We start from the raw sequence: 25,797 nt of genomic DNA on the forward strand, positions 1-25,797 counted from the left end.
TCTGTCATAACACTTCATTTTCTTACCTTTACACGGTTCCCTCAATTATGAAAACCAATCCGCGATAGTTGACTCCGCTACATCTGGTACATTCATCTCATCGCACTCCCTTATGGTCTGGGAGTACAAAAACTTTACAGCAAAACTGTACATTATAAGAACAACTCTCATGGTTGACAATCTCGCACGACTGAAACATGTGTTATCTGCAGCAGACAACTTAAATTTTCCATAAACCTCATGCCCGAAGCATTTTTCTTTTTTTTTTTTTTTTTTACAAATAAAGAAACTGCATTTGACGCTCCTGCGAAATTGAGAATACAGCAATTCTCCACAAAGTGGACACTCCATATTTGCGGGAAGCAGACCTTTCTCCCGGCACCACTGTCGCACTTCATTTTCGCTATTGAGTGCTCAGCTCTCTAACATTAATACGATCACCTACTGCAGCCATTTCCACAACTACGAATATGTATTTTTAAATTCCCGCTCGAACATTACAAACTAGCGCGAAACATTCATTTCGATAGCTATGAATATATACATTTTAAAATACCCGCTGTAACATCCCGCAGGAACATTGCGAACTAGCGCAGAACGTTCGTCATTCAAACAAGCGCGAAACGTTCGTAATGCCTCGTAAGTTATGTTAGAACGACATGTAAGACTGCTGAAAGTGCAGAAAGAGAAGTCTCTCAATCTTCATTCAACCAGATTTCCTTTTAACAATGTCATAACATGACTTCAATTTTTTTTAAAGGCATGTTGGTCCAACAAGTTAACATGTAAAAGACATTTCATGACTTCAGTTGTTTTAAGTTTCGTTTTACATTGGGAAATGAATTGAAATCACTACAAAGTTTTTCCCAAGCAGCTTCTTTTTGTTTTAGCGTAGTCCCGTCTGTCTTCTTATTTTCAATTACAGATACATACTTTTGTACAATTTCTATGAAGATTGATTTTTTTTTGTCGCTGCAAAATTACTCCCTCGGTGTCTTTTCTGTGGCTGCTCCATGATTTACATTACGTACTCACAATAATGACAATCCAGGGAAAGACAACTCTGCAATTTCCTCCCATACAAATTAAGGAGGCCGTGATTCTCTGCAACCAATCACATTCGTAATTCCGAAGTCATCGTTGAATGAAAAATTTGACATGCAAGATACAAATAAGAAATAGCAAACGCACGTTAATTTAAAGGAAACAGAATTCGGTGAAAGGGCGGACTTTTAACGATGTATTTAAAATTAATAGAATCGTTGGATAAACTCAAGAACATGGATTGCACCCTTTCCCTCTTACTTCAAAATTCCAACCTTGTGCACACAAAATAGATTATTTTGTTAGCAGATCGTTTTGGCTCATTTAAAAAGGCTTGGTGAAACTGGTCATTATTGTGGCCAGTAACTGCCGAAATCCACTGCAAAATCAGCTTCCAATATCTCGAAAGCTCTACACTTCCAAAATATCGACGTCCCGAATGTTTAGTGTTAGTCTTGGAGATTATCGTCGAAGTACCTGGAAGTTCCCGACTCCGTAAATGAACAAGCAACAGTGGCGTATACTGGTTTAAGGGCCTGGGCTACCATTGACCCTATTATTACACAAAATATATTTTAAAGTCCCTATAATAAAATTCCTTACCTATTTATATATGAATTTCAGACGTCTTGATTGGGACGAAAATACTTTGATGACTTCGTCATTGAAATTACAGTTGGGCCGCTTACGAAGTTTCTGTAGAAATGACTTTTCAATGGACATCAGTGCCAAGCCGGATAAACGTTCTTGTGTATGAGTTGATCTACAGTAGGATTTTATTCTCTTCAACGCAGAAAATGGTCTTTCTACTGTTGCTGACGTAGCTGGTATTGTCACAATTAATGTTGCCAATTTAAGGACTTCAGGAATAACTTGGTTCAGCTGGTTTTCATATATGGCAGATAATATTTCATGGATAGGATTGTTCGAAAAATCAAAGACCTCTGCTGAATATATTACACTTAATTCATTTTTCAAACGTACTTGATCAAAGTGACTGTTATAGGACTGAAATAATTTGTTTAGTGCCTCATTCGGGAAGTTTTCTCTATAAGCAGAAAATTTTTGAGAATCTAGAAGATATGTGAACTGAAGCTTTCCATAATCAGAAAATCTGTCAGTAATTTCCATGTGCATATGATCTAGTATGCTGTAGTACAGCTGCCTGTATTTCAATTCATCATCTCCTTTTCTTCGCTTTAATGGTGCTTCCATTGTATTGGCTTTTCATTTTCCATATTACTCCATATGGACGGAAACCCACTACGTCTGAACTCGATTATAGTACTTTTTAACTTTGATACCTCTTGCAAGCAGTATGCTATGTCTAGACTTTTTGTCTGAAGAATATTGTAGAGCACATCTGTATGTGCGAACACTCTAGCATAGACTTCAAAAAGAAATATATTCTGAAACTGTGTGAAAAAATACAAATACCCTTGAGCCTGCACAATTACATCATCAACCCAGTTTTCTTCAGAGTCATTACAAATTATATTTTCAAAGAAAGCAGTCAGTTGTTTTCTGTATTCCTTTACTGCATTTACAAGCCGAGATGTAAAATTGCATCTAGTTGGTGCTACTTTTGGGAGTTTCTGTTTCATAAATTCTTGAGTTTTTCTGATCTTTTAGGAGATGATGAGAAAAATGCAGCTAAACCCGACAGTGTTTTGAAAAAAAAAATGCGGCATTCTGGAATGGATGAAGTAGTTTGTTGCAAAACTAAATTGAGAACATGGCTGTAACAATGGACAAATAGTGCTTAAGGATACTTTCCTTGAACTTTTGTTTTTAAGCCATTAATATTTCCCGCCATAACTGAAGCACCATCTTATGTCTGTGCAATTAACTTATTGCCGACATTGTATTCTGCTATAACACCTTCCACATGCTGAAACCAAGCAGCAGCAGTTTTGCCCGAACTGACATTTGTGAATCCTATAAACCGTTCTTGAACATTGGCAGTACTATTGACGTATCTTAAAACAGTGGAAAATTGACTCTGATTAGAGCAGTCACTTGTTTCATCAACAACAATGGCCGCAAAAGGTGCTTCTTCTATTTCAGATTTTATGTTCTTTATCATAACCCCACTTATAGCAAATATTAAGTCATTATGAATTGCGGGAGAAGTACCACGAAATACTGTTGAACTTTCAAGATGATTGGCCAGTAAATGGTCAAATTCACTTAAGGAACTTAAATATTCAATATAATTTCCTCTATTGTCTGATTCCACACTCTCATTATGATCCCGAAAAGCCAATTCTTGTTTTCCTAGAAAGCAGACTGCGTTAATAAGATGCAGTAAAATCTCCCGATTTTTTTTCCACAGGAGCATTGTGTTGGTTGGTATGTAGAGCTTTTTGCTTATCTAGCTGTAAATCAATTCTTGTCTTCCCAAAGTTTGCAAAGTTCATGCTACTACAAATATGAGCTTTTGATTTGTCGTGTTTTAGGACTGCCGTTCGAAGGGAGTTGATATTAGAAAACCCTCTTTTGACCACACATTAGTTTCGCGGCTAAATAACAAACATGGCCAGCAAAATAGTTTAGACAGTTTAGAACTACCACACAACCAATTCCACTTACCATATGATGTTGAAGTGAAATGGCGTGTGTACTCACGCTGCTTTTCTTTTACGTCCATGGACAAATTTAACTCAGGAGTTGGTCTTTCCATTTTCACAATTTCAACTTCCTCGTTGTATGTACGACGGTTAAAAGGCACTTTTAATAAACCTTCTATTACACAGTCATTTTCAACACAAACCTCTCCAGAAACTTGTTCTGCCATATTTTTCACAATATCACTTAATTGGGAAATTAAAAACTTAATAATTCACAATTAATGTAACTCTTAGACACTCGAACAAATCACAAATTTAAAATACTGCACTGCAAGAACGCAATTACATTCATGAGCTAGCGTGCTAAGCGTACTGTTGCTTCGCGCCTGCGAAGAAACCGATCACGAGAGCGGCAACTCACCCGGCCTTACACTGCACGTTGGAAACAGAAGAGAGCGGGGGGATGGGCAGTTGTGCGACCGGACAGCGTGCGCGGTACGGTCACAGGCTACCTCACGTAGCAAGCGGTTTCTCCAGTGATGCCGCCTTGACAACTTGTTTCTTTTCGAGAGCAGAGAGCGCATATAAATCTAACAATTACTTTAATTTTAATTATTGTGGTAAAACTAATAATACCAAATTATTACATTATGTTATATTATAAACTTTTTCTTTTGTAATTTCCTTGGGCTACCGCCGGTAGCCCTGGTAGTCCGCAGAATACGCCCCTGACAAGCAAGGGGTACTGAAGTCTGGACGCCTTCTGCAGAATTATGGCAACAACTGTCACACGACTATAGTCCGGATCAGCTTACTTAATACCGTAAGGGTGAAACCTAACCAATCCCCCCCCACCCCCCATTACTACATAAGCTAGTGGATTATGCCGATTTTCTAGTTTTCAGGTTGAATTTTCTTCTGCCAACATTGTTTCGAAATTCGGTACTGAGAAATATAACTGCTAGTGATTTTATGACTTATGTTGGCTGCAGTGACACAAGTTGTCAGTAGTTTAAATTCTGAAAATTCAAACTGTTCTAGATTCCTGAGTCAATTACTGGAAGCTAGTGAAATTTGAACATTCTTACTTACTTACTGGCTTTTAAGAAACCCGGAAGTTCATTGCCGCCCTCACATAAGCCCGTCATTGGTCCCTATCCTGAGCAAGATTAATCCAGTCTCTATTATCATATCCCACCTCCCTCAGATCCATTTCAATATTATCTTCCCATCTACGTCTCGGCCTCCCCAATAGTCTTTTCCCTCCAGCCTCCCAACTAACACTCTATATGCATTTCTGGATTCGCCCATACGTTCTACATGCCCTGCTCATCTCAAATATCTGGATTTAATGTTCCTAATTATGTCAGGTGAAGAATACAATGCGTGCAGTTGTGTTCTGTAACTTCCTCCCTTCTCCTGTAACTTCATCCCTCTTATCCCCAAATATTTTTCTAAGAACCTTATTCTCAAACACCCTTAACCTATTAAAAATAATGGAGATAATTATTACATTTGTCTGAAGACTATTTATAAATAGTGTTCAGACAACTGTAATAATTATCTCCATTATTTTTTATCTTCACTTATGAACACTGTTGTAGTTTGACCTTTTACGTATTTAACCCTTAACCTATGTTCCTTCTCAAAGTCCGAGTCCAAGTTTCACAACCATAAGAACAACCGGTAATATAACTGTTTTATAAATTCTAACTTTAAGATTTTTTGACAGCAGACGCGATGATAAAAGCTTCTCAACCGAATAATAACAGGCATTTCCCATATTTATTCTGTGTTTAATTTCCTCCCGAGTATCATTTATATTTGTTACTGTTACTCCCAAGTATTTGCATTTTTCCACCTCTTCAAAGGATAAGTTTCCAATTTTTGTATTTCCATTTCGTACAATAATCTCGTCACGAGTAATAATCATATACCTTGTCTTTTCGGGATTTACTTCCAAACCTACCTCTTTACTTCCTTCAAGTAAAATTCCCTAATTTTCCCTAATCGTTTGTGGATTTTCTCCTAACATATTCACGTCATCTGCATAGACAAGCAGCTGATGTAACCCGTTCAATTCCAGACCTTCTCTATTATCCTGGACTTTCCTAATGGCATCTCTAGAGCAAAGTTAAAAAGTAAAGGTGATAGTGCATCTCCTTGCTTTAGCCCACAGTGAATTGGAAACGCATCTGACAGAAACTGATCTATACGGACTGCTGTACGTTTCACCGAGACACATTTTAATTAATCGAACTAGTTTCTTGGGAATACCAAATTCAATAAGAATATCACATAAAACTTCTGTCTTAACCGAGTTATATGCCTTTTTGAAATATATGAATAACTGATGTACTGTACCCTTATATTCCCATTTTTTCTCCATTATCTATCGAATATTAAATTTCTTATCAATAGTTGACAGTGGGGGCTAGTGAACTTCTGGATTGGGGGAGCTGCAGTAGATTGGGGTACATACAAATTTCACTTATTAATACCATTACTAATAAGTATAGGACTAAAATAAATGCACTACATATCGAAAAACCAAACTTTCTTACTTAGTTGGAGACGTCTGTAACATCATTTGCTATAATCGCTAAAAAAAAAAAAAACTAATAACATCGATTTCAGTCTGAATTTCAGATCGGCAGACACTCAACATGCAATCTACAAGTTCATTCTAAATTGTTTTAGAATTACCCTTAAACAGTGACATGTTCCAAATGATTTTTGAGAGGCTCGTTTAGATTACTCACGAACTGTAGCAAACCACTAAATACACCAGGGTTCTTCGAATCATTTTTTTCATCATGTCCACGAAGGGGAAGTTCATATTGGCCACAAAATTTGATAAAATCAATATATTTTTTTTAATAACTTCACTATTTTTTCTCACTTCGTTATGTTTGATAATGTCTGTTCTGTTCGCTTCACTTAATTGCGCAGCAATATTAGTTTTGCCTAACATAGCCAATTAAACAACATTTTTCAGGTGAGACTGCGAAGATTCGTGCTTTTTAATTTTTAGGGGCGAATGTCCTAAATCTGTCAGACCACTCCTAGTTCATAGATTATACCAAATACCTGTGGCGGCTCCTGCATATTTCTTAAGAGGAGGAAAGAAATTAACAGCACTAAATGACACCTTCTTGAATGAAGCATGCTACAAATTAGCCTACATGCATACATGTAAGACCAGGTAGTGTTGGGGTTGGCCTTCCCTTCTATATAGCAATAATCTGTTCTTGTAAACTGAGTTTCCTAAATTGTCCAAAATATATTATGATTTCACTTCCATTCATTGTTGAATAATTGCACAAATTAACAACTACAAGGAAATTCACAACCTCGTAGCATTTTTCGAGCACACACGTGTTGGAAGAGACTAGTTACTAACTCGTAACCAGAACCGTTTTACGGAAATGGAAATGGGAATGGGAAATAATCTGAGGAAAGCGAGAACACTGCAACCACCCACGTGGTGTGTGCTGCCACATGTACATTTTACAAGTTCAGTATCACATGCTTTTGAAGAATGTCAGTTCTTGTAAAGTCATACTATCATTATTGTTCAAAGCTGCCGGTGGCCGATTAATTTTTTATGTTAAAAATGATGAAGTTTGGAGTACCTACTTTAAGTTTCAAATATATTTGTACAAAACTGACAACATGGCTGTTGCTCTGTCTAGTAAACATTGAATAGAAGTGAATTTCAGGGGCCAACTACGTAAAACTACTTTCTCTTTGTTTTACATAAACCCGACTTTAACTTTCAAATATCTACGAAAGTTTCAAACCATGAATAGTAGCCTATATAAAGTGCAATGAATAATATTTTTTATTTATAATTTAAAAAAAGTTTACATGGTGTCTTTCATAGCGTTGCGTTAAAACTGTTTTTATTGTGTCTCTGTGTTATAGTCCGGTTGAATGCAACATCGTCAGGTGGCAGCGGTAGCGAGCTTGCTGCACGACCAGTCGGTTTCTATTTACAGCCCATGATTGATTCAGAGGAGGATCTCCTCCCTCTCCATTCAGTTACTTGCTTTAAAACTCTGCTTCTTTCTCTGGCCGCTAGTGCGCTGTTGTCTATGTGTGTTAACTGCAGTAGAGGAGGAATGGAGTGCCTTTCCTCTACCCAGACAATCTCGCATCTTTCTCACAGTTTTCTACAGCACATGAGCGCGCGTCGTTTAAAACTCGATCAACCGAGTTTTTCTTATAGCTGTGAACTTAAAAATTATCCTCGAATTTCAAGGCACATATTTTATTTGGTATTTACTTTCAAAAGAAGAAAATGTGAGGACTTCCTCCCTTCCCACCCCCGAGGAACCGCCACTGCCAAATACCTTACTATAATAATACCGGACGGCTGTATATTAGTAGCATTGGCGTGAGTGAGAAATATCGCGGACCTGACATCTAGCAGAGCGGGATGGAATTACGTCCACATATACAAATATTAACATATAGGGATTCTTACTATTGTTAAAAACTTGCGTTACTAATGTGGAATTATATACAGTATCAAACACTTAAGAAATGTTGAATAGTATTTAATGTAAAATTATTACCTTATATCAGAGCTGCATATTATGAGAATATTACATACTTCATATTACTTTCCGTAATTATTAATTGTTACATATTTTTTCTTTGCTTTAGTGAGACAAATTCAGTTCTGACATTAGGAATGAATTTACAATAATGCTTTATACTGTATACCCATTGCTGACAACTGCAAAAATAAAAATGGTAGTATTCTGATGCTTTTAATAATTATTAATAAATGCATGTAGACAACAATAAAACTTAATTTGCTAAAACCTTAAAATTTCCAATATATTTTAACTTCTATTCATTTATTAGGTTTAAATAAAAAAGTTAATTTTTATTGTTCTATCAACACAGAGACAAAGGCATTAGGCCTAATAACGAATTTTGTTGACTCACGTTTTATGAACTGTCGGAAATCGAAAGTACGATTTGGAGCAATTTGTAATGCTGCAATTGTCACAATTATAAACAGCACATATACACCCTGACATTTTAACACAGCACTAATTAATAAAACTATTAACTAGCCCAGCAACAATATACATTGCAGTTGATTACAGTTTGTTTCACGAGTATTTCCACACCGGCAGAAAGGTAGCAGCACCAGCGTCGTTCGCACGCAAAACTGCTAGCTGTCAGGTATTATTATAGTAAGGTATTTGTTATACCACCGAAGAGGAGGCAAGGAAAACAAAATACAGCATTTTTTTTTGTTCACATCCACGTAACCACAAATGCTTAGCGTAAATTTCATTGTTAAACTTCCTTATATATCCACTATTTCGGCTGGGTGAAGCTTGAGTAAGATTTAAGTCGGGTAACAGAAGACTCTTTAAATTCACATCAATCTTCTCCGCAAGTGAAAGTTGAGAAAAATAAAATTAATATTCTGTAATTCACACACACTCATGCTTGCACAGTTGCACTGGTTAAGTTACGGTACTAAGACGTCACACCAATGCAACACTCGGATATACTGATGGTCAACAATTTTCTGAAACTGGAAAAGAAGTCTCTTTCCTATTTTACGTGCTATATCAAAAGGAATCTACTCGTGCAATCATTCTGAGTTAAGGCAAATATTAGGTTCTACTGGAGGCTGGATATATACTTAATAATAAGGCAAAAGAGAATAGTAATTCCGTTATATTAAATCGATAAGATTCTACAACAATAAATATATAAAGAGAAAATAAAAAAAAATTGCCATTTAGTTTCAAGGGAATACAGAATCAATTTGATGTAGCATTATAAGAGCGATGTGGGAGGGGAGGAAAGATCTTCCCTTGTGGCCTGGCTCTGCAAGTCACTGCAGCGAAGATATGGGTTTTAAACAGCGGCAGTTTACCTCTGCTTCCCTTCACCTCTCTACCTCCTGACCGTGCAAGAAACACTCACTACGAGCTGTCCCACCCTGCAGATCCGAAGACGGCTTTGAATGCAGTGTCAATTCCAGTACAAAAAGATTATGCATAAGATAATAGGACATGTTCCCAGCCAGATGAAATATAAAGCAATTTACCAATAAAAGTTGTAACAATTCTTCTACAAATTAAAATAAATAGGTATTAGTTTTATTTTCCTGTCAAAGTAGGGAGTGCTGCAGCTCCACAACTCTTCTGGACGAGCCGCCCCTGAAAGTTGATCTATTACGCCTCAAACCACACTCATGATCCCCAATAATTTCATATACATATGGAGAATATTGGACAAAATTTTGTACGACGTGAACAAAGTGATATTTCTCGAAAGATACCACAGTTAGTCTTGTCCCCCTTCTTAAAGATAGGTACGATTATGGACTCCTTCCATTGTTCTGCTACAATTTCCTTTTCCCAAATAGCAAGTACAAGCTAGAAAGAGTAGCATTTTTAGCAATACAAAATTCACAGAAAATGAAAATGGAGAAAATTGACTTCAAAGTTTGGGATGATAATAATAAACAGATGTCTTTTTTTATTTCCTAGGTATGTTGAAATATATAGGCCTAGCTTATTATATGCAGAACTTATCCTTATACACACTACCACGCTGTGCACACGTAATTTACACTAGTAAATAAAGATGATAACTGAGAAAACTATGTAAACTTATGAAAACACTATGGTAGATAACTACTATTTACAAATAACTGTAGACTGTAGACACTGTTATGACTCTAAAAATAAACCTGTCATAAACTTGCAAATGCTTATGTCACGAAAAAACCAAGCATAGAAAACACGTTGTTATGGTTATTAGCAACAAATGAAATTCTCCTTTACACAAGAGTTGCGATCGCCTTTGCAACTGAATATCTCTCAAAGGAAAGCAGCCTTTGATGTGACACCTGTTGGATTCTATGGAAAACTATTTCGGAAAGGTAAACTTTTTTCCTATTAGGTGTAAATTATTAATTTTTTGTATGTAGAGAGCTCATAGCTGTGGCAACTCAACCAAATAAAATATTTTGGAAAAAAAAATATATATATATCTGGGGGCCCAAATTTGAAAATAATGTACCCAATGCAAAATTGTACTAAAACCGATATATCTAAACCATTTTTAAAGATAGATGCAAACAATTTTTTGCAATGTATTTGCAAAAGCATGTTCTACAAACTGTCTGTAACAGAATTTTGATATTAGTCCCTACGTTTGTAAAATAAACAATTAAAATTTAATAACAATTTTGATTTCCTTTCTTGCAAACAAACGGATGTACTTTAAAATGAAATCAATTAACAAAATTTTGTTACAGACAAAAGTTTCCTAATAGTCTAAAGAATATGTTCTAAATTTCATGCATATATCTCTAATAGTTCAGAAATTATATCCATTTTTGTCTGGCAATGCAGCAAAAAAAATGAAGTTACTGGAAACCGATAAAAGCGGGCGTGTGATTTAAAAAATCCATAGCGCAGGAAGTTTAAAAATGACGTCTCAACATCCGATAAGGGTACAAATACCCACAAAATGTTATGCAATGCATTCCACACATACCAAAGAGTATTTTAAAGAAAAACAATTTTTGAAAATTTAATTTACCAGAAACAACAATAAAAGTGGGCAAGTGATTTAAAAATCCATAACGCAGAAAGTTTAAAAATGGCGACTCAACATCCGATAAGGGCACAAATACCCACAAAATGTTATGCTATGCATTCCACATATATCACAGAGTATTTTAAAGACTTTTTTTTTTAATTTACTCATGTTTCACACAAAAATACCATCCTCTCCCCTTAGGTAATAGAGTAACAGTTTCTTTTCAGAAATAAATGAATGCAAAATAAAAACACAAAATTTACCCAAGGTTACTCAATCTCCAGTTTTGCGGTTATGGCAGTACTGGTTAATCAGCCGCGATCAGTTGGCCCCTAACTAACAAATCTTCATTGTCTTTGTGTATTAAAACTCTCAATGTTCCAGCAGAAACTTACATAGACAAATATATATAAACATATTCCGCTGATTTTACATGTGGAAGGCACTTCGCATGCGTGAGGAACGTTATGTTAGTTTACACAATCAGAGCCCCGAATAATTATTTCCGCTTAGATTGCAATAAAATGGTCTCTCGCATGAGTTTAGGCGTGCGTGATTCTTCAGCTGACGACAATTTGAGACAAAATTTCCGCAGACATCGCATTTGAATGCTCTGGCCTGTGTGCAGACGAACATGATTGTAGATTTGTTTCGAAAACAATTTCCACAGACATCGCATTTGCATTGAAATTATCTTAACAAGTGAATTGTTATCTTGTGTGAATACGTTCATGTCGCTTTAAATTGAGAAATTGAGAGAAACACTTTCCGCAATCTACGCACTCGAATGGCCGATAACCTGTGTGAATGCGTATATGTCTGCCTAGACCTGCCGATACTGAAAAACACTTTCCACACATCTCGCATTTGAATGGTCTTTCACCTGTGTGTATGCGTGCATGTTTGTGTAAATATGCCGATGTAAAGAAACACTTTCCACACACCTCGCATTGGAATGTCCTTTGACCTGTATGTATATGTACATGACTATTTAAACTTGATAATTGTGTGAAACACTTTCCACACACCTTGCATTTGAATGGTCTTTCTCTTGTATGTATGCGTGCATGAGTGTTAAAATTTGTTTTTGTTGAAAAACATTTTCCACAAATCTCGCATTTATATGGCTTTTCGCCTGTGTGTATGCGTGAATGATCCGTTAAGTATCCTGATTTTGTGAAAGATTTTCCACACACCTCACATTTGAATGGCTTCTCCCCTGTGTGTATGCGTGAATGTCTCTTGAAAACACATTTTGTTCTGAACAATTTCCCACACACATCGCAATGAAATAGCATACCGTCTGTATGTAGGTTTGCATGACTCTTAATATCATTCAGATTCAAGAAGCATTTTCCACAGACATCGCATTTGAATGTCTCTTTTATATTGTGTTTATCAAAATGAAGTTTCAGAGATTGCGGTGTTACAGAAATCTCGTTGCATATATTACGCTTGATAGAATTACGGCTTAAGTCGCTAATATTTGGACAGTCTGTTGTGTTGCTACCACACTGTGTCAATTTGTCTTCTTCACGATGATTGCCAGCATGTTCTTGTAACACAATCTTCTGAACGTTATCCACAATTCTGAAATCAATACAAATGTTTATCAGTTTTCATAATCATCAAAGTGGCGAGATCAACATATCTAGGTCATTTGCAGAATTTGTATAACAAATGCCGTCCATCAATTCATATCCTTCCCATTATTTCATATATAACGATAGAGTTATAAATTCCTAATAGTGAGTAGTTTCAATATTAATGTAGTAAACGTCACAATAATAATTTCCTTCGTATGAAAGATTTCACGAGAATAAAATAAAATTCTCATAGTATAGTGAGGGTCACATAAGAACAGTTCCTAAACAGCAAATATTGCCGTCTTGTCAGTGTTGCCAACTTTTACCAGATATCACACAATCCTACATACTAAGTGACTTATTTACTTACCGTACTTTATGTTGGAAGGTTATTCTAAATAATTCAATAATTTGTAACATATTTTCGTAGGCAAACTATACGAGAAAGGGATCAACAAGTCAAATATTTTGTCTGGCAATGCGAAATTAATTGGTTTGGCTAAACAAATGACTCACGAGACCTAACCTAAAAATGTATTTTGTTTCACCACATGAAATTATTAGTACTAACTCCGAAAAATTACCTGGCTATAGTATTGAATTATAACACCACTGCAACACATAAAATAACTATTATGTATTAATACTGATATTAATTAATTATTAGTATGACCAAATTTCACTAGCTTCCAGTAACGTCTCAGAAATCTAGTATAATTTTAATGTCATGGAACTCCAGTACTGACAAATATTGTCGATATGTCTCAGATGCCAACATACCAGTTACGAACTCACTACCATTTATAGTATTTGTCAGTAACGAAATTCGAAACGAAGGTGGCAAAAGAAAATTCAACCTGCAAACTAGAAAATCACCACAAACCACTAGCATATGTAGTATTGGGAGAAAATATGGTTAAGTTTCACCCTTAGGGTATGAAGTAAGCTAACCCGGACTATAGCAGCTGAAATGCCGTGTTCTTACTAGTTAAGCTTTTAAAATGGAGCATGATTATGTCCAGATAAAGGTTTGTTTAACAATGTAATTGAGAAAAAAATTTAAAAAAATATTTTCAAAACTTGTTCATTTATGTCTGAGTTCATATTTCCTTAAATATGATTGCATAACTACTCTAGTCCAGTAAATCAGTCAGGTCTGTTACACCACTCTGCTCCTATGGGTACATAGTTGAAAAAAATCCAACAGATGCCAGCACAAGCCAGTATGATGTACAAAGAGCCATCTTGATTGTACTGCTATGTTCACCAATTTTGGTTTGGCGAGTTTGTGTTTTAGTCTAAGCGTGCATTTTTACTCTGTCAGAACTGTTTGTGTTGTTTTTTTCACAAATAACAACATATAAAGTCAAGATCAAGAGGACATAATAGTACACGTGTGAAGTAGTTAAGTTCCAATTTTGAAGATTTTTAAGCAAAACAACAAATTTAGATTATCACATGCTTATGTTTGCGTTGTTAATTCTGTTACCTGTCAGATCTGATACTCTATGTCATGTATGTTACATCGCTCAAAACAGTGTCTTAATTTTTTCTAATTATTCATCATTGAAACTAAGACTCAAATATCTTCGCCTTAAGGGCAATCTACTAAGATAATTGTTACCGAAAGAATGGTTTTCTGTTAGTTATCGAAGAAGTTATCTTTATATTAGGTAACAGATATCATATTAAGATATTAAAAATATTTGTTCATTTTTGATCTGAAGTTAAATGTTACTATTATGAGACCTATGCACTGTTTAAAGAATATCTCATTAAAAAAATTAAGGAATTCTATTTCCATAAAAGATCCATTGTCTTGTCCTATAACACACCTGATATTTAGTCGTGCCATCAAAGATTCATTGATACTTGTAGACAATGCTGTAAAGCAAGGTGAGTGTACAGTGGCTGATTACAATGGCAGAGATATTGCACTGTATTAATACATGCAGAACATGCACTAGATAGTACTTTAATTTTGACGTTCTCAATCGTCCAAATGTTATACAAATTTTGCAAATGACCCGATCTTCAAGATTATATGAGTATGTGAATCGGTCAGAGGAAAAAGGACCGAAGTCTAGAGAAGTCAATTTTTCAGGAGACGAAAAAAGCATCACATCTCCTAAATCATTAAACCAACACTAACAAAAATGTGCACAGTTATAGGTTATAATGCACCACTCTGCCCGATAATGAACACTCACGTGAGTTTAATGGGTGGTAATAAACACGATGATAAGCGGTGAACTTCGGACCTTATTACATTGTTTTACTACGGAAATATAAAAGATAAGCACAATCAGTGCTTTTTTTTCTGGAAAAGAGTTTACCGGAACTGGATCACATTATACAATAAAAACGTAGGTTTAAAAATATTAGGCCTACATACCTTATATTACAGTAAGTTCCAAACGGAGCTCATCGATTTTAAGCATAACGGAAATTTTGCGATTTCGAGCTATAGTTTCAGGATCAATAACGGAAGATGGCAGCACTAGATAGCATGAGTTACTTTTGCACCAACGGTAATAATGAGAAAATGTAAACTCTTGGACGCGGCAGTGGCGGCAATTTTAAATTTCAATTTCGCTTATAAAATATATCTCGGAATTTGTAATGGCAAAAACTTTACCGGAACGCGTTCCGGACCGTTCTGTCTGAAAAAAAGCGCTGATCACAGTAAATTGAAATAATGAATTTTATTTATTGCATAAGTTGTATTTTCAGAATACACACATCACTTGAGATAATTGCCTAGAAAAAACAGAATACGATACCGATATAATTAATAATAATACTTATAATGAAGAAACTATTTTTATGTAATAAGAAATTGCTTTCTGTTCTCAGTCACTGCCATCATTCTGAGTTCTGCTACCTTCCTCACTCTTAATACTCTGCAAGTACTGTTGTGCATTCTCTGACAGATATTTCAGGAGTACCTTTGCACTTTTAAGGGGACACTTATGTGAGTTTTAAATCTTTTAAAATTTTCATCCAAAATTTATGAATTTCAAACTACATAAACATGTCTACAATACTATCATCTGTATAAAATTTGGTGTCATTAGGGCTAATAGTTTTGAAATGATATTTTTTAAATGTATTTCATTTTGACGTCAGTAAAAAGTCTCCTTGCGACACAATTTTCACAATTTTTAGTTTATATTAGCTCAAAAGCTTCAAAATAGTCATGGGAACATAAATTAACTAGCTTTTTGAGCTCGGTCTAAATAGAGTGTCACAATAAATTTTTAAGTGGATTTTCTTAATTTTTCAGCATTATTTCACCATATTGTTCCCATAACAGGTAACTGCCCGTGATATAGCTGTGGTACATTGAGGGTCGGAGTCACGTTATTCTTAAGGAGAACAAACCTCCACTCTTTAATTTACTGACCTCTATTTGGTATTGGAAAATCTTGTGTTTTGATACTTGAAACACGTCACCATTTTGAGATGCGGCTTTCTTGAAAAACTGTGTGAAATACCCATCAAAGTCTTTAAATTCATATGTGTCACTTCAACAATTTGGAAGTTTCATAATAAAAACAGCTATTTAAGATACAGTTGCCTGCAGTTAATAATATGTAAATCTGATAGGGAGAACAAACTAACAATGCAGTGAACCATGAACAGAAAGATGAGCTAAGCTGCGGATGCAAACGTAATATAACCTTTAAATACAGGCCCGCAAAAACCTGTCGCAATTCTTGCAGTTGTGGAATTGTGCACCATGGAAAACAAGGGACTAGCACAATGCACAGGGATTGTAGTTGCAATAGAAATGCTATCAATCAAAGTAGTGACGTGTTCGTACTCTAAAAAAGAGATCATTGTTATCAGAGGACAGCAGAATAATACAGCAGCAGATATAGGAATTTTACTAAGTTACTTGTCATGGTAATGTTAATAATAATAGTGAAATTTGTCATATCAGTACCAAGGTATACAAAGTCCCGTTACCCCTTATGTAAATTTAAGTTAGTCTGTTTCAGATGGTATGAACTAAACGATGGCTGATATGTCTAACTACAGCAATGATAGTGCTTTCACTCATGTTACGCGATCAATGCACAGAAAATATCTTAAATAATAATAATAATAATAATAATAATAATAATAATAATAATAATAATAATAATAATAATAATAATAATAATAATAATGATTTATTTTAGCTGGCAGAGTTAAGGCCATAAGGCCTTCTCTTCCACTCAACCAGCAAAAAGTACATATACAAGCAAAAAGTATATATACTTTGTGACCTCACTATAGATAAAAAACGTAGTCTCATCATTGAATGAAAATGGAAGAATCAAAACAATACACTTACTTCTCAGTCAACACTTCATCCTCTTCTGAAGATACTTCCTTTTTCTGTTCCTGCTGAACTCTGTTCACATCGAACAAATCTTCCTGGAAAAGTGAGTAAATAATAATGAAGGCTTTAACTAACCATATGGGTCATTGATTTCCTATAACAAATACCTCACTATTCAAACCCTGGGAATCCAATCTAACTTTTCGTTAAGGTTATATGATTTTTATACAAAATCTAATTGGTTCCCCCGAACTGATTGATTTACTGTACGTCCTGCCTACATCGTTCCTTAAATTCAGACTATTTGCTTATATTTTAACGCATTGGAAACAAGTTTCAACTTGGAAATATGTACAAGTCATATATAAAGGACCTGCAATAGTAATATACGTTACAAGAGCGGTATGTTGACGTTTTCATGGTCGAGGGAAAGATTGAAAAAGCGAAACGTAGTTGAGCTCTTTTAATTTCCGAGAACATGAAAACAAACATACCGCTCGTGTATCGTACATTATTTTGTGCGAAGATCGTTTATTACATACCTGAAAGACGAATTTCTAATTAGTTGCAATGAAATCTCCATCTTGGTTTCTGTTTAATGACGGCAACTTCGGAAAACCAAAATATATTTCTTCAACATTGTTGCTATAAAATGTTTTCTGTGTTTACTATATTCCAGCAGGCCGTGATATACGTCTGTCTTTTTTTCCCCTCCAGTCTATAAATGCGAACTTAAAACAAACGGTAAGGTTATGTAATGATTTATTTTTCATTTTAATATTTTAACAATATTATTTATATAACATATTGCAGTAATAACATCGGCATCTGGAATCTTGTTGATTTTTTCACGGCTTCCTTAATGTTACTTGTATCAGGAATGCAATAAGTTTCGTGGAGTAGTAGACTTTACTTAATTTTTGCAAATATTTAAAAACAATAATTAACATTGCAATTTAGGTGAAATTGCAGTGGTAAGTTTCCAATTTATAATTATTACTATGTTAAACGTCTCTACAAATAATATGTTAAAAGCCTAAAGCAGTAAAATGAATGTCGCGCTTAAGCGGTAAGAAGGGGGAAATTGTTATGTGTGTTACGTTGGGAATACTGAATGCGGTATTTCACACTTACCGCGTATTGGTTCTGTGCGGAAAACAAGCAAATACGCACGATCTCGCACAAAATACGTAACGAGAACTTGCAAGAATATTTGAAGTAAAAAGGTTATATACTGAAACAATAATATATTTCGCAGTTAAAAGTTGTACTACTGAAAATGCAGACTCTCTAACTTGACTTCTACTTTTGACATAAGATGGCAGAAAATAGAGGTTTTGTCACCACAATTGCAAATTTCCCTTATTGAATGTTAAAAAAAATAATTTTTAATAAAATTTGTTACTCTGAATTTATAAGATTCATAACCTCAAATGAATTGTGGTACAGAACCTGGAATTTGTCGTCAATGTGAACGCTTGTAAAACAATTAAAGAGAGCGGTTTCGTGCCAGACACAGAAAGCTATGGCAGAATGAAGTTCATAGAAAACGGTGTAAATGCTGATTTTATAACTGTAAGTTCAAAACATTACAAAAAAAATTAATATGGAACATGCACTGTGAATCTAGTTGCGAGTAACAGCAGATGAGCTTTTCTACCACTCACCATTTTCTTTTTTTGTAATTTTGTAATTTTAGAAAAATTTATTTATTTTTATTGCTATATACACTTCTTAACATGCTAATGGTAAGAAAATATTTCAAATATTTCATTTTATTGCTTTAACAATTGACCTATAACTTTAGATCACTGTTGCCTGTGAAGTCAGAATTCACAAAAATGAATTTTATTCCTTATAAGATTGCGAGAGTTGGTGGTAGGAGAGACAAATTAAGTGCACACCAACAATAGGCTATTCTTACTCGTTTTAAAATATCTGTTATTGATTTCAATAAACAATTCACCACGTATCACATCAGATAATAATAATAATAATAATAATAATAATAATAATAATAATAATAATAATAATAATAATAATAATAATAGGACAAATTTTTGGGTGGCGCCACTGGCTGTGAGTTGGTTAAATTGTAGGAAAGAGTAGTGCTAAATTATCTGTCCTTGAGGATATGCCAATTCTACATATTGCCATACATCACCGAAACAATATTAAAACATTTCGTTTTTTAATATCAGTGTTTATAAAAATGCTAAATCTAGTGTTGTTACAGTAGGAACGTATTTATAGGGTAAAATTTAATCCTTTAATAATGATTATTGTAATCAATAATCCTACTTGAGATTACTTTAAAAACCTAATGAAGTGTGCCTCAGAAGTAATTTTAAGTTGAATAGCTAGAATATTGTAACTTCTATAATTTAGAACCAACGATGTAATTAATTTTATTGATGAAGATTGCTCGCTCGTAAAATAATTCAAGGGGGAAGGTACATCATTGCCCTGCAAAAATTTAGTCAATTTTTATATCAGCTACTATAAAAGTTAAATGAACAAAAACCTTTCATGCTTAATATACATTTATTACATTTTATAAAACTTTATTTAGAGTATTAAACTAGCTAATAATTGCCTGTAAAACTAATGTGAAATCAGCACAATTCTTTTCACAACTGTAAAGAATTTACATGATAAAATATACAATTAATTAAATATCTGCATGATTCTTTTAATGGAATGTTTTAAAGACCCACATCAAAAACACAGTCTACGATCTTTTACCTATTCCTTCAAGAATTTTTTTTTCTTCGTTGTTACCTTCAATATTAAATTTTCTAAAAACTTTTATTAACAAAAATATATTTCATATTTGTTCTAAGGGTACCAAGTAGTAATGCTGATACAAGGATGGCGTTTTATCTCATGAATAATAATTGGAAAGATGTTTGAAACAGAAGCATATATATATATATATATATATATATATATATATATATATATATATAAAAAGCACACACACACACACACACACATATATATATATATATATATATATATATATTCATATGCGGATGATACCGTAATTCTTTTTGGTGAAAAATATTGGAGAGGCACTTATATTAATGCGAATAATGGATTACAGGTAATTAAAGAGTGGTTTGATTCAAACGCTCTTTCCTTAAACACATCCAAAAAAACTGTTGTTCCGTTTTCACTAAGGTCCAGTGGTCTTCAATCTCCTCAATCATGTTTTAGGCTCAACATTCATCACTCTGATTGTTCTTCTCAAAATTATGATTGTCCCCTATTAACAGAATCCTCAGAAGTTAAGTATTTAGGCATTACAATTGACCAACACTTACAATTGAATAAACATATTACATATTTATGCAATAGATTACGTAAAGCAATTTATATCTTTGTTATACTTCGGTGATATTTACCAGTTAATATTTTACGTCTCATTTATTTAGCTTTATTTCAATCCATTCTCCATATGGAATTTTCGGATGGGGAAATGCTTGTAATTCTAATCTCACTCCACTAATACTTATTCAGAAAAGAATAATTAAAATATGCCTTAATAAACCAATTGATTGCTCATCCGAGTTTTTGTTCACTGATTTAAATGTTTTTAAAATTAAACAGATTTATTATATTGCCTTATTAAACTTCATACATAAAAATGGCAATGAATTCAAATTGTACCATCATAAATATGGAACTAAAAGATCCGATTTTATACAATTAGATTAACCAAAGTGTTTCACAAGTACAGCTCTTAGCCATGGTACCTACTTTGGTCCAAGGTTGTATAACAAAATAATTGAAAAATACCCAAATTTGGAATATTTTAGTATAAAAATTAAAAAAAATAGCGTTAGGAATTTGATTTGTAAAGAATATATATTGATTTAATATGTGTATGTATTTGTATGATTTAAACTGTTAAAATGAAATTGTATTTTTAAAGTTAATTTATTCTTATATTTTTTTTTATTGACCTACTTTGTGTCAATTATCTTTGTTTTTGTTAAGTATTTGCTTAGATAACTCCCTGAGCACGAGATTTTACTCCTTCAGGGAAGAATTAAGACTGTATTTTTGTACATGTTATTTTACTAACAAACAATAAACAACAACAATAAACATCTATTAAAACCAGAGTTGCAAACTGCAGTAGACTTCAAGTATTGCGCAAAACAAAACTTGTCTCAAAATACTCTTAATTTAAGCCTAGCCACCGAAGTGTAGAATAAAGTCGTTTTTTAGTAACTGAACGGAATAATTTCCCAGTTTTCTATGTGAAATTTTGTCGATTCCTTAGTCCCCCATATTTCCGAGAGAGAATGACATGTGATACACAGAGGATCGAAGAAGGTACTCTATAGTAAGAACTCCTGTTTACTGACAAGTCCAGATATTGTTGCTTTAATGACAACAGACGTCAGAGAATATACAGATCTTCTTGTAATTGCAGGTTGCAGCAATATGTCCACCTATGTTACAGAAAGGTTGTGGTTCGGACTGATGTGTCATTATGCTAGCGAACCAAGCTCAACAGTATCAATGGAACACTAAAAGTTCTAAGCTGAAGAGGTGGGAACATCAATAGGTACATCTCGGACATATGTAATGCTGTTGGTGAAGAGAATTTCTTATTTCTTTAAGATAACGCGATTTGCAAGTCATGGAAGCCCTGAAGATCATGAGATCAATATTCTCGTATTTACACCTGTCCAGAATTAAATGTCACTGAACATGTCTGGGAGGTGTTTCAAATATACCTTGACAACTAAATACAATCATGCAACTTACAGAGATACTACTCACAACACTCATTGATATACCACAAGACGAAATTAGTAATTGCATCCAAAGCAAGGCAAGGTGTTGCAAATGTAGGTGGAACACAACTTAGTACTAATGTTACAAGATAACTTCAAAAATACTTATCAATCATTTTTTCTCTGTAATTAAATATCTATTTTATTAGCAAAAGAACTAGCCAGAAATAGAACAGACTTTGTGGGAGTACAGGAGATTACTTGTATCATGGGGAAGGAAACGATAATCACCAATTAGGAACAGGATTCTTTATCCATAAAAGAATAAAATGAGCAGAAAAGAAGGTAGAATTTATCAGTGATAGGTTATCATATTTAGTACTTAAGTGTAGATGGTGCGATATCATAGTTATAAATACTCACGCTCCTACAGAAGAGAAAGACGACCATATATAGAATAACTTCTATGAGGAATTGGAAGAGACTTTTGATCTGCTACCTATATAACACATGAAAATTTTATTGGGAGATTTCAATGCTAAAGTAAGACGGGAGGATATTTTTAAACCAACTATTGGAAAAGAGAGCCTACGTAACTAGTAATGATAATGGAGTTAGGTTAGTCAACTTCGCCACATCAAAAAATTTAATTGTCAAAAGTACAACATTCCTCTATAAGGATATATATAAATATATTTGAACTTCTGCTGATGGTTTGACCAGCGAATAGGGATTATAAAGAATGGACACTGAGCTAATTTTCCTGTATTTTGTTTCTCTGTGTGACAGCGGATAATTCCACTTTCAAGCGCTAGAGGTAGTGTAATCGAGCATACGCTAACATAATAATTGAGAATAGAGTTGAGACAGGATCCAAACATCGCCTACCTCATTGCATATTCCAGTAACGCTTTGCTTCAAATAAATTCAAGTTAACAGCTTTTCCTTATTTCTGAGTGACAAACTAGTTGTAATAATAATATTTTATATTTCAGATATCATAAATTATATTATAAAATATTATAAAATAATATAATACATTATAAAATTAAGTATCGAATTCGTTTAATATTTGTATATAATATGATATAGGTACGTAGATGGTTTTACTTCTCGTGAGAGTTTTGTTTTTCCATTTTCAGCGCTATCAAATCATTACATATTTTAATTGTTGTTGGGGGTCAACGTCTCAACTCTCATTATAAAGGAACTCTAGAGTCTAGACCTTACAGTTAATGAAGGATTTATTATTTTATGGATCCAATTTATTTTATTTGAGTACATAATGTACCTAGATGTATTAATTATATGTGTTATATTTCCGCTGTGTCGACTGCTAGCTGGTGTGTGTCAGCGCCAACTCTAGGGAGAAAGCAGAGTCTGACGCTCTAGCTGGCTTGAAGGCCATTGAAATCGGTCCGGCTACATCAAAGGTACCGACGCGAAGTGTCCATTCTTTATAATCCCTATTCGCTGGTTTGACACATAACCAGATACATCACATCTTGATAGATAAAAGAAGACATACAAGTATAGTAGACATTCCAACCTTCAGGGGGGCAGTCTGTAATTCTGACCATCATTTGGTAACTGGAGAACTAAGAGAAAGACTATCAGTAGCCAAACGAGTAGAGCAACAAGTTAATATTAAAAGATTCAATATTCCGAAATTAAAGGACGTGGAAACTAAAAAAAAAGGGCGGCAATGAATCTCCGGATTTCTTAAAAGTAAGCAAGTAAGTAATTAAATATTTATTTTTCTTTGTGCTGTTTCTTTCCTTTTACACTGGTGTTATTAATTAACAATACCCTAAAAATACTCCACATAAATCTATTACATATATTTACGATTAAATGACAAATGATTTGTTATTTATTGCAATAAGCATATTGAATTTTGAGCAGCTAATATACAGTTGTGAAGAGCTCTAGGACGTTTTCAGATATCGCGTTTTAACGATTTCTCGCAATTGAGCTTGTGTCAAATGTATTCCCGAACTTCCGGACTGCAAGAAATATGTAACTCAACCATCGCACTTAAATTACACGTCACTCGTGTGAACGTGAATGTATTCTTAAGTATCCCGACTTTGAGAAACTTTTACCACACACAACGCACGGGAATATCTTCTGGTCTGTGTGCTTCCGTAGATGTATTCTTAAATAACTTGACCGAGAGAAACATTTACCACAAACATCGCACATGAATGCCTTTTCGCCTGTGTGCGTGCGTGAATGTACTCCTAACTGTCCTGACTGAGAGAAACATTTACCACACACATCGCATTTGAAACGTTTCTCACCTCTGTGCACTACAGCATGCCGTTTTAGACATGAAGAAGAGGGAAAATTTTTTTGGCAATATTTACACTTCAATGGCTTATCATTAGAGTGCGTTCGTAGATGCCTTTTCAAGTCATACGACCGCCAAAACTGAATTTCACAGACATTACATTTGAATGGCTTCTCACCGGAGTGAACAGGTGCGTGCCTTTTTAAATAATAGGCCCTCGTAAAGGACATTTCACATCTATCGCACTTGAATGGTTTGTCGCCACTATGTATGCGAGAATGCAGTATTAGATTATAATTTTGAGAGAAACACTTTCCACATACGTCACATTTAAATGGCTGGGATCCTGTATGAATGCGAGCATGTACATTCCGAGCATAAGAAGTCGAAAACCCCTTTCGACAGACTTCACACTGGAATGGCTTTACGCCGGAATGCACGAGTTGATGCTTTTTAAGGTGTGAAGACCTCGAAAAACACATGTCACATTCGTCGCATTGGAATGGTTTCTCACCGGTATGTATCAGTTTGTGCATTGATAGAGTCGAATGATGCGTGAAACTCCTTTCACAAACATCGCAATTAAATGGTTTTTCCCCTGTGTGTACGCGTACATGTTTTTTTAAATAATCCGACCTAGAAAAGCGCATTTCACATTCATCGCACTTAAATGGTTTCTCGCCGGTATGACCGCGTGCATGAATTACTAGACGACAATGGGACGAGAAACTCTTTTCACAGATGTCGCATTTAAATGATTTCTCGCGTGTGTGTTTGCGAGAATGTTTATTTAGTTCTGAAGCAGTTGAGAAACAATTTTCACAAACATCGCATTTGAATGGCTTCTCGCCTGTGTGGAGGCGTAAATGGGAATTGAGACCTTCCATCACCGAGAAACAGTTTCCACATTCAGAGCACTTGAATGGTTTCGGCATCACATCCCCTTCCACGCTGTCCACGTCACGTGACTCTTCCTGCAAACAGGGAAATAAAACAGATGGCGCACCAAGATGAAGACGAAGACTGAAAACGGTTCAAATCCACATGGAATATTTCGTAGAAGTTTTAGATATTGAACCAGATGATCATATTCTTTTCTTCATTTCCAGCGTTTCATTATTACTGTATAAATCAGCACATTATTATTATTATTGTTATTATTATTATTATTATTATTATTATTTTCTTGTTGTTGCTATTGGAGTGAAGACGGGATAGTGACGCGCAACATACAACCTCTCCTATCCAAATGCCATCCTCAACTTCCCGTGATCCACCCTGTTGCTACCAACGAGGAAATGGCGACCGAGTCACAGTGGTATAACTGTTTCATCAAATGCAGAGGAAATGCTGCATTACAAGCCTGTCCAGAGGCTAAAAGTGGCAACCTCACTACTGGACTACCTAACGATAAGGCTAGTAACCTATCTTAGGGAAAATTACAGTACTTTCAAGCCTCAAAAAAGCAGTATAAGGATAGATAATTTCATGACAACCCAGAGCAAGTCAACGGTTAAACGAAATTGGAAAAAACAAAATATGTTCACATACGCTACCTGGAATGTTAGACTATCTGGGTTGTGAAATATCGTATCAAAATGAAAAAGATGTGAACAAGAAAATTACCAAACTT

The 25,797-nt window shown here is 34.6% G+C and overlaps 1 protein-coding gene across 2 annotated transcripts in view; it reads right to left on the reverse strand.

Moving 5' to 3' along the window:
- Positions 1 to 11,036: 11,036 nt before the first annotated feature.
- LOC138691718 (zinc finger protein 664-like) overlaps positions 11,037 to 25,797 on the reverse strand; it is a 30,250-nt gene continuing 15,489 nt past the window's right edge. The window contains exons 5-6 of one of the 2 annotated variants that reach the window (XM_069814014.1): positions 17,133 to 17,215; positions 11,037 to 12,794 (exon numbers count right to left, since the gene is read on the reverse strand). In XM_069814014.1, coding sequence (XP_069670115.1) covers positions 11,915 to 12,794; positions 17,133 to 17,215 — 963 coding nt within the window. In that variant the 3' untranslated portion in view covers positions 11,037 to 11,914. Of the gene's footprint in view, positions 12,795 to 17,132; positions 17,216 to 21,247; positions 25,139 to 25,797 lie in introns of those variants that run through there. The other variant, XM_069814012.1, reaches the window with a different exon arrangement.

This window comes from Periplaneta americana, chromosome 16, assembly GCF_040183065.1.
Source record: "Periplaneta americana isolate PAMFEO1 chromosome 16, P.americana_PAMFEO1_priV1, whole genome shotgun sequence".
In the NCBI taxonomy this organism is placed as follows: domain Eukaryota; kingdom Metazoa; phylum Arthropoda; class Insecta; order Blattodea; family Blattidae; genus Periplaneta; species Periplaneta americana.